The sequence below is a fragment of the Thunnus maccoyii genome, chromosome 5, assembly GCF_910596095.1.
Source record: "Thunnus maccoyii chromosome 5, fThuMac1.1, whole genome shotgun sequence".
In the NCBI taxonomy this organism is placed as follows: Eukaryota; Metazoa; Chordata; class Actinopteri; order Scombriformes; family Scombridae; genus Thunnus; species Thunnus maccoyii.
The window spans coordinates 29,537,690-29,548,494 of record NC_056537.1 but is presented as its reverse complement, the minus strand read 5'-3'; the positions used below and the strand labels follow the sequence as shown (position 1 = coordinate 29,548,494).

The 10,805-nt window shown below is 41.6% G+C and overlaps 1 protein-coding gene across 1 annotated transcript in view; it reads left to right on the top strand.

Annotated features, from left to right (window-relative positions):
* The first annotated feature begins 392 nt into the window (after window positions 1-392).
* LOC121896922 (spondin-1-like) overlaps window positions 393-10,805 on the top strand; it is a 98,038-nt gene continuing 87,625 nt past the window's right edge. Inside the window, exons 1-2 of the mRNA XM_042411011.1 lie at window positions 393-1,052; window positions 2,348-2,454. Coding sequence (XP_042266945.1) covers window positions 827-1,052; window positions 2,348-2,454 — 333 coding nt within the window. The 5' untranslated portion in view covers window positions 393-826. The remainder of the gene's footprint in view (window positions 1,053-2,347; window positions 2,455-10,805) is intronic.

The window sequence follows — 10,805 nt, the reverse complement described above, 5'->3', positions numbered from 1 at the left end:
ATGAAATCTTTCAATTCCCATGTTGCCCACAATACTCACTACACAGGGCAGAAAATGAAGTCATGTTCGTTGTTCATTTGTTTCATGAAACATGTCAATTTTGGAGAAAAAGATGCGTAAATGCGCACAGAGATGACGATTAATAAACAGAACTGTATTTCTCATTTACTTTTAATATGACTACACTCACTTTTGAGTTTGTAATGACTAACTTAACTTCATGTCTTTCAACCTCCATGTAGCTCACAGTCTATACAGAATTCAAAAGTAGTTGTCGTATTAGCACATCAGGCAGAACATTTGTATTTTCCCCCGAAGAGGCAGCTCCATGTGTGAGATCCCCCCCCCCCCACACACACACACAGACAGCGTGTTTACTGCGCGTGTGTGTGTCTCTCTGTGTGTGTATTAGGGGGGGCTGGCTCTTATTATAGTGCGGAACTCCAGTTTGGACCTTCCCTCGCTTCAAGTCAAGGAGACAGCCGCGTGCACCCGCGCTCGGTTATTTGGCGGCCCCCCGCTGCTTCCAGGCTCTCTATCAACACAGTGATCCGGGAACAGCAGCGGCGCCTCTGTCCTCTCTCCCCGCTCAGCACCGCTTCTCCGTGGTGCGCCTCAGACGCGCTCTCCAGTTCAGGATGGGATCGTCTCCGTCTCGCTCTCGTCACCTTTACCACTGACTGTGACGCTGCTGTAGTTTGGAGGGAGTTCCTGGGGAAGGAGCTGGAACTGATCCTCTGTCCGCTGTTTCGCTTTTTCACTACTGGGTTTTTGTTTTTGATTGAACTGCCACTGTAGACTCATCTCCGGGCTATACGGCTCCGAAATGGGAATGTATTTGCATCTGCTGCTTTTGCAGTATTATTTAGTCTTTAGTTTTGTGTGCAACGCCGTCGCTTTCGTGGAGGAGCCTTCCGGAGGCAGGTCGGACGGGTACTGCGGGCGGATCCTACGGGCGCAGACCCAGGGGACCCGGAGGGATGGGCACCATGAGTTCAGGCTCAGAATGGATGGGGACCCGGAAACCTACCAGCCTGGCAGCACTTATAGAGGTAGAGTTTGTTTTCAGACTCCATCTGCCCAATCTGTGCGTAAACCTGCACGAAATGTATCAAGTGGACTGTTTATCAAGATGGAAAACGGTGCACGTGTACTCTCTATCTTTATTTATTACTGGAAAACTTGAGTCTTTATGTATAACCACCATGTTCCCTCTAACATTTAACCCAAGTATTCTAAAAATGCATTAGAAACTACAGCCTGCGGAACAAAATTTCCAAACTATTCGGTCTGCCTACCCTGGCTCCTGCAGAGCGGCTTGTGGTTTGATAGGGCTACTTAGTGTTATAATGTCTGACCTATATTCACTTCCTCCCCTCTCCCTGCATGCAAGTGGACACACACACACACACACACACACACACACAAACAAACAGCACATATAGATCTGGCTCCAATTAAGCTGACCCCTACACATTTAAAGTCGCAATCCTGCCTGTTGGATTTGGCCACATAGAGAAAAAAAAACGCTGGCTTACTTAGAGATTCTTGGTGAGTTTAAAACTGAACAATAAGCAGTTTTCAACTTAAAATACAACTGTTTAAAACAGTTTCTCTTCTTTCTCATCTCATGCTACAGTTTTGACACAAAAACAAGGAGGAAAAAGGAGGATCACCTTGTCTTAGAGTCTCCCACCGAGATCTTACTTTAGATCATGCAATTTTTGGCTGTGACGCCACATTTACTAATCCGGGAGTAAATTCTAATCAGCTATTAGGGACCTGTGAAGGACACCATCCAGGGATAAAAAAAAGAAGTTATTCCATAAGCCTCTACTGCCTTTAAGTAGCAAATAAGTTCACTTTTTTAAAAAACAGATAAGATTGAAAATATTGACATCTTCCCTCTTGGTGCTGGGAGCGAGTTTGAAGATAAATGAGCTGGTGTGAAAATGCAAGGTCAGGTTTAAAAGATGGTTTTCTTTGTAAAATGATTTTACTAAAGGAGGCATCAAAATAATTAGGGTACAAGGGTGAGACGTACTGAATAAAATTTCACCCTCATCTCATTACTGTATATAGCTTTCATTCCTGGCCTGCTCCCCGCACCAGACTCCCTACATGGGATTTATAGGCTCTACATTATTCTAAGGTGAGATGCTAAGCTCCTATTTACAGTCCTCACTCTTCCATATCGCACTGATGCTCACAGGAATGCTGCTTTCCCCCTCGGCTTCATCCTGGGTGACCCTGCGTCATGCAGTGCGACCCTGATGCGTCAATGTAAAGCCTCTGTACTGCTCAGTGTCTCTGTGGAGTGAAAACACACTCTCTGTCCTCCCTACAGTGGTCCTCCTGGCAGCCAGCCCTGCTTATTTCAGAGGTTTCACCCTCATCGCGTTGAAGGAGGGCAGAGAGGGCACCACAGACGATGACTACACCGGCCAGTTTCAGGTAAGGATAAGCAGGTGTGGAGAGAAACAGGGGAATCTCTGCATACTGAGTGCGCTCTGAGCTTTCTGGGAAAGTTCGCAAAGATGAACTCATTTGCATGCTTTAATGCACATGGGAGTCGACTTAGCTGCTCCCTGCTGTCTCCTGATATGGAGGTTAAAAGGAGGTGTCGCTGACAGATGCAACACAGCTCCCACAGATGAAGCTAGAACACTGAGCTCTCCTGTTGTGGTGGAGGAGAAAAGAAAATCCTGTCTCCTCTTTGGTGCAGCTCTTCTAGGGTGAGGCAGATATGGCATCCTTCCTTCTAAGAAGCAGATATTTCCTCCAGCGGAAGAAGGAGAGGAAGGAGAGGGCAAGGAGAACAGAGAGGGAAAGGCATGTGAGGACAGAGAGAAAAGAGATAAACAGAGGGAGCTGGGGAGAAAGCAGGAGAGAGATGTGAGATGTTGCGTTCAGTAGTAACACAGCTCCCGCTGAGCAGCAGAGAGCTCCCCAGACTTCCTCAATTACCTCCCGCTCAGTGTAAACAGGAACACACATATGCGGCTGTGTTTCCACACGCTGATCCTAACCAGACTCTTACCAAACAGAGCAGGAGGCTGCTTTTATGTAGCCAGCTGCTTGAAGAGAGGACGGAGATTTTGCTTCCTGGTTCCACCAGACTTCTGACCTTTAAACAAATAATAATGTTGATTTTACATCATGATGTAATCATCATGTTGTTTTTCTCCACATGCAGACTGAACAGTGAATGTAAGGTTTTTAACCAACTCTTTGTTTTAAACCTAAGACCCTCCTTTAAAAAAAAAAAGATGTTGGAAACATCTGTTGGCAAGTGAAACAGTGTGGGTGGTATGAAATGTCCACTATATTTGGGTTTTTCATTGATGACGCAGTGAAATAAACTTTTAGTGACCAAATCAGTTCCTGTTATGTGAATGAACAGTCAATCAAGGCTGGCGCATGCTTGTGTGACAATAACAATGTTTACATTTCAGTTTGAGGAAACACTGTTTGACGCTGTTCCTCTGAACCCTTTGCACCCAGTGGATGCGACTTGCGTCAATGACCCCACTCCTTCTTCTCAGAGTCTTAATTCAGTCAAATCTGAGCACACAGGCATGATACACATCTGGTGTGATTGAGGATGACTATAACTTTTCAGGGCCATAAATATCTCAGATGTCCCGATCACAGATAAATGTCCATAAATGCGCTTTGAAGTAAAAAAGAAAAAAAAAAGCTCCTTGCAACTGCCCCTTTAATCATCAAGTTTTGAGTTTTCTTCAGTGTCACAGTAATCCAGTGATTTCAGGGAACGTCTGTATATCCATGTTCACAGTGCAAAGAGGAACTGCTAATAGTTCATTCACTCATGACTTTTCATGGTGACAATTTGCCAGAATGTTGCCAGAAAGGCTAAATGAACAGAGCTCAGGTGTAGCCCACAGCTAACTCACACTGACTCTATGGGAACATTACTTCCCATCATATAAAACTACAGTATAATGGGAACTGTAGTTCGAAAACTTTGAATTACATTATCATTATTATGACCATCATTTTTTGATATTACTTAAGGCTCAGAATGTCCTATCAACATGGTTCTGATATCCCCTCTCCTGTATCTATTCATATATAGACCTGTGAACATACAGGCAAAGACAATTAAATTGCACAAAACTATTTTCTTCATAACAACTATTTTAAAATCTGTTTAGTACAAGTCACATGCAAATTTCTTAGTATTTCTGAGTAACTCAGCTTTTTACAATGTAAGACATGTGGTGACTCTGCCAAAAGCCTGTAAGTCAAGGGATTGAAAACTGAGCAGTGCAATCTAAACATCTGTGCAATGTCTGATTAATGATTGTACATGCACCTTTTATTGCTTTTATATATATATATTTAATATATGCCTTATATACATTTATTTGCTGTTTTCTGTAATGGAGCCTCCCAGTTAAAGAATTTCACACGAGTGTTCTTGTACAACCGGAGAGAAAATAAACATCTTGAATCTTGAAGGATATATTGTAGGGCAGTTGTGTTAGCCTGCTTAAGTTTTAACCAAGGTGGACCTAATAAACTGGCAACTGAGTGTAATGTACACTGTATGGCTAAGAGTAAGTAACCTCAACATTAGACACATTCCCAAACCATGAGCATTTATCTGCTGCTGTAACAGCACTCTCCAGTGAAGGCTTTCTGCAGAATTTTGGATCCTGGCTGTGGGGATTTGCTCCCATTCATCATTGAGGTCAACCACTGATGTGGGGAGATAAGGCCTGGCTTATAGTTGTAGTTCCATCCCAAAGGTCAGCCCGGTTCTTCTACACCAAACCAGGAAAAGCATGTCTTTATGGACCTGGCTTTGTGCACGGGGGGAATATCATGTTGAAACAGGAAAGAGGTTTCTTCCAACAGTTGCCACAAAGTTGGAAACCCACTTTTGTCATAAGTATGCTGTAGCATTAGGATTTCCTTGTTCCTTGGATCTGGAAGTAACTGATCCGTTTGTTACCCTCACCGAGGGTGTTTTCAGTTCCATTTGTTAGTCTGTTAGTTGGGATGTTACCAAATTCAAATAAAACGTGGTTGACAGTCCAGCCATGGGCCAAGGAACAAATGATTAGTGGATCTTGAAATTTGCAACAATTGCAAGATGGACAATTATGAACATTTTTGCGGTTTTCAGAAATACTGCACTGATTTAAATGAAAAATTGGCACATGTATCTCATGTTTCTCTATCACCATGTGTATTTTTTGATCCAAATCCAAATGAAAATGCAGTTTCAAAAAATCTACATTGATTAAGTTGCTCATTTGTTCCTCTTGCTACTGGATCTTTGCTTCTTATGTGGTATAAACTCTTGATGCCTGGCTGAGGTTTGACCTCTCACAGCAGCACTGGCTCTGGATCGGCTCTCCGAGTTTTCCTACCTCTGAAATTATGAACATCCTTTGCGAGTTTATGCAGTGCTTTACAAATGATAAAACAATAACAGCCACAAGATAAAATATAAAAAGTGTGGCATCAATTAAATCAGTGACATTTGAGAATGAACACCAATAATTGAAACAATTTGTTTATTTATAAAAATGTGCCTTCAGTAGGATTGTGGTTTTGTCTGAATCACGATGAAGGAAAGTGTGAGACACCCACTGTGGAAAGCAGCTGGGCAGTCACAAAGTGCTGTTAACATGCTCGGATCGTTTTAGTTTAAACAGTTCAAGCTCAAACATCTCAGCTCACTCTGCTCTATTTGATTTCTGCTCTTTGCACAATAAACACCTCACAGTCTCAACCTCACAGGCCCAACAGAGTCCTGAGTGAGGCGGAGACCAGGAGTAGAGCAGAGGCTGGAACATTGTAGATTGAGCTGGAGCAAAATTGAAGTTGACAATCTGGCTTTGCAATCTCTTTAATTCATATTGGCAAATCCATCAGACACTTCTCGTTCTGTAATTGACAGTTGTAATTGACACTTTTATCCACATGTGGAAAACGATTAAGGCCTCCAGAGATAAGCTGCTGCCAGAACATTGTCAAGTGTTTAAAGAATATATTTGGATCAGAAAAGTTCTGAAAAGTGTGTCTTGCATGACGCTTCATTATAAGCACACAACGTTATCTCATTGGATTCTTATAATAACAAAAATTAGTTTGAGAATGATTTGATTTATTAAATACGCCGTCCTTTTAGTCACAGTTATATTAGCAGGTGGATAAGAGGAGATGCAGCATGACAGTCAGTCTGGCTCTTTATCTAAATGACCTCAATCCATCAAACTCAGCTTCTTTTTATCAGAGAGGTTTACATAATAATACTTATGTAAAGTGAAGTTTATAGAACAATTCATATTCCTGACAGTTTATTTTCCACAAGTTAATTATGTAGTGAGTTTTGCAATGTCATGATTGTTATTGTGCAGTGGAAGAGGAGCCAAATGAACACAGTTGTGGTTCCCTGTACGGCTGTTCTCTCTGCTCGCTCTCTGGTACTTCGGTTGTTTCTGGCATCTGTCCTGGAATGTGCCCGCCTGCTGTTTCACTAAAACACCACAACCACGAGAGTCGCTGCTCATTGTTTTTTCCTTAAGCAATAATCTGCTCTTTGTCCCCAATACTACCATTAAAGGACTTCTGTCTTAATGTGTCAGACCTTAGAGAGTATGTCTGCGAGTGTGCATCTGTGTGTGTGTGTGAGACTCAGTATCCCTCTGAGTCTGCAAGTCATTGTTTGGTTGGGAATGAGTGTCTTTGTACTTATATATGCACCGAATGGGCATGTGTGTATACGTGTGGGTCTGCATGTGTGTTTTTCCCAGCCCTCTTTGCATTAGTGTGGGACGTGGGTCATATTTATCTAGGCCAGCAACGTGTTATTGCTCAGGGAGACAAGCAGAGTTTGTTTGGATAAGGGGAGAGATGAGCAGACATGAGATATTATCTTCTTTTTTTCTTGCACAGATTATCTAGGGTTCTGAGTTTAGCTGGGGATAAACAAACCAAATCAGTTTAAAGTGGCACAGCAAGTCATAGGTTTCAGACTGAAGCAATTACATAAGTCAAGCAGAGCTTAGAGGGCTTTAAAGAAAAGGATGTGTAAGATGTGCACGGGGTTGAAATGATGGTGACCTGATATGTAGTATAATCATGCTCAAATGTGATCCTAGCGTAATTATTGCCTCTCTAAGCACCATAAGACAAATAAATACTACAGGAGCCCAAGACTTGCACCCCCTCCTTGTTTTCTGATTAACAGGAATTCACAAGGACATCTTCAAGTAACTTTCAGTGGAACCACAGAACAGTTTACACAATGTTTATTTATTATGCTTGACAAGCCGGTTGGTTCAGATGCGTGAAGTCTGCATAAATAATGCTGTGCTCTGCACTGATTGCACTGATCATGACTTATTAAATACATAATGCATCAAGACTATGAGTGTGAGGCCATTATTTCCTACTTACTGCACTCCATGGTTCTCTAGGGACTCAGTTGTGGTTCCTCAAGTGTCGGAGAAAATGAGCTCAGGGAGGTGACAAATCATTTTGAGGGTTTTGTGATTTGATGTAAGAAATGTGAGCATAATAGATTTTTACAAGTCAAGTGCAAAGCATTTTCAGATAAATGAATGGCCATTATGATAATCTGTATCACAGATAACATAACAAGCTATACCCAGAATTGGATTGAGGTTCATTCACAGGAGGCAGAGCAACATGAGTTGTTGGTATTCATATATGCCCCAACCAACGAGTAGATGTCACTAATGCAGCAACAACAACTGATCCCTCACTGGCTTCCCACCAACAAACATTGTGTTTGATAGAATGCAAGCGAGAGCAAATTGGAGGCATCATTACTGGAAACTGAACCTTGGGTCTTGACATTTTGCACTCGTGCATTAGTGCTCACACTGTTTGACTGACAATTGATCTTGAAGTTGCATACATAAACACTACAGCGAAGATCATTTAGCACCAAAGATGAAGACTAGATGAGGATCCAGAGGTTTTTCATCTCTTGTGTATCTTTTCAAATAAATGCTTACATATACTGTATTTTGTGAAATTATGGTAAATATGCTCTACTCTACTAACTGGTAGACTGAAATTGCTTGAAATAGGAAACTAAATACCACTGTTTGGTATCATTTAAAAAAAAAAAAAAAAAACGTCGCCACAAGCAGAAATTGATTGAGGAGGACTGTTGTAGTCTCAGAAGCTCTGTGATTCAACCTTGGTGTGAGTAGGAGCCTGTCTAGTTTATTCATGCTGTTTCTTATTGAGAATAGCCTAAACAAACTGAGTGGGCAAAAACAGGCTGGAAAACAGACACACACGCAAACACACACACCCTACATGTGCACACATACACAAAGGCCATGTTTACTTGTTCAGAAAAATATTGGCCCTGCACTATGGTTAGGTTATTATGCAGGTTAAATTGTTGACATGAAACCATGATACCCTGTAAGTGAAGCTCCCTGTTGCCATGAATAAACCAATAACCAGCATTCTTCTGTCCTCAGAAGAAAACAGCTCCATCCAGTCTACAAAAGAGGATGAAATATTATATGTATGTATATATATATATATATATATATATATATATATATATATATGACAGCATCAACAAGCCAGTGATTGACAGGTGTGACTAATTTACTGATTTAAAAAAATAACTTGTATAGAACTTGAGAATATAGGAGAAAATGTGAGGTTGTATTTTGAAATTGGAGATACTTTAGCAACTCAAAACAGCTGTCAATTAAACACATGACTTGACATTTCTTTTAGGGGAAAGAAATGATGATACCAGTTGGAAAAACTGCTTGTTTTAATGCAGGTTTACTTTATTTGCAGACAGCAGTCAGTAGCAGTTCAGTAGCGATTCAGTAACAGGTCAGGTAAAAATCACACTTTAGGTCAAAAGATGGAATGCCCAGTGCTTGTAATGGCTAGCCTTCGTCATGGAAAGTCTTCGCCTTTACCACATTGCTTATATATATCTCGGTGTGATTTAGTCTTTTCCCTGAGTACGCTCTTTAGTTAAGGTGACAGACTTGCCTGTTATTGTCAAAGCTTTTCACACCAAAACCCCGATAACGTCAGAGCTTTCGCACAAGAAAAACAGAGATGAGAAAAGGACATGACAGACTTAAAGAAATGCAGAAAAGAAATCATCCAACCTTTCTTTACAAGTCAAATTTTTGTGTCTGCATGAACACAGACAAGACACAAACACACACACACTCCTTGGTTTGACAGCACCGACAGCATTACAGCTCATAGAAACTTTAAGAAATTCTCTTAAATTCACCTCTACAAAGCATTGTTACTCTAAAAATGTGCATATAACTGTGCATTTTAGAAAGAGCTTTGGGGTTATTTTTACATTAAACAGACCCATTGAACAATACACTGCCTTTTCTCCAGTGTTGTTTTGTGTAATTGAATGCCACAAGCCACAGAATTGGCTCCATTTGCTAGGAAATAAACCTGCGCACACACACACACACACAAAGAGTAAGTCTTTTACAGAGTAGCTGTTTGGATATGTGACACTGCTGCCTTGGTTGGGTGGCTCAGACACAAAATGTAATATGATGCAATATTGGTGATAGCCCCAAGATCTCAGCGGTATTCTGCAGTAATAGTATGGCTTTGATTGATAGAAAGCTCAAGGCAAAATGGCGGCGCCTCCAAGGTCTTCATCGAGGCAAGAGAACTTTGTTACTTTCTGAAATAAGCTCATCTTCGAGTGTTGATGTGACATTTCAATCTATCTGTCTACCTGTTTTTCCTCTGAAAAGATTCATCTCCGCACTTAAGTCCCAAAGGTTGTAACTGTATTCACTCTTTTGTAACTGCTTTGCATTTAATTAGTAACCTGCAATGTGTGCTCACACCAACCACACGGGCACGCACACACACACACACACACAGCCACAAAAACGCACACCTACACACTAATATCACTCTTATTGTCAGTTTTCTCCAGGGATCCTGGGTGTCTGTTCGAGCCTGAGTTTGCCTTTGTCTGTCTCCAGCTCTCTGTCTCTTTGTGTGCATGATGGTGTATGTGTATGTGTGTTTGTGTGTGTGTGTGTGTGTGCGTGCGTGTGCGTGTGTGTGTGTGTGTGTGTGTGTGTGTGTGTGTGTGTGTGTGTTTGAACAGGGCTTGGCGTTTGCTTGTGCAGGCACTCTGAAGCATCTGTGTTTACCGTCTCAACAGAGAGCGAGAGATTGAGGGAAAGAGATTGAGATAGACAAACCGTGGACACACACAGACATGCCAGCCTCTGCAGTGAAAACAAACGCTCCTTTGCCAGTCTTCCCACACTCCCTTTCTGTCTCTCTTCCTGTCTGTCTGTCGTTCCATCTCTCACAGATATCCTGTAAACAAGTGATGGAAAACTATTGCTTGAAACTTTAACCACATGAGCTGGACTTGAGTCAAACTTGACCGATGACCTTGAATTCTTCTTTGACAAAATCAGAAAAAAGACTGGCAACCTGGTTTAGACTCGAACAGCAATGACTCAACTTCACCTGGGCTTGTGCCTGGTAACTTGAAAGACTTTGTCTCCCCACTGTAAGCACAAATTGAAGGTGTCGTTTCTGGACCAGCAGCAAAGAGAGCACAAGCAAACTAACGAACTGACACATTCAGACGGGATGGTGGGTATGCATGCAGCCAAATGCCATTCACATTCGGACTACAGATACTGCTCTCAAACAGGGGGTTGCCAAATTAGAATGAAAAACAAGAAAAAAAGAAAAGAATATCGAGTTTACAACTTGAAATCCAAAGTGTAGGACTTGAAATGTAC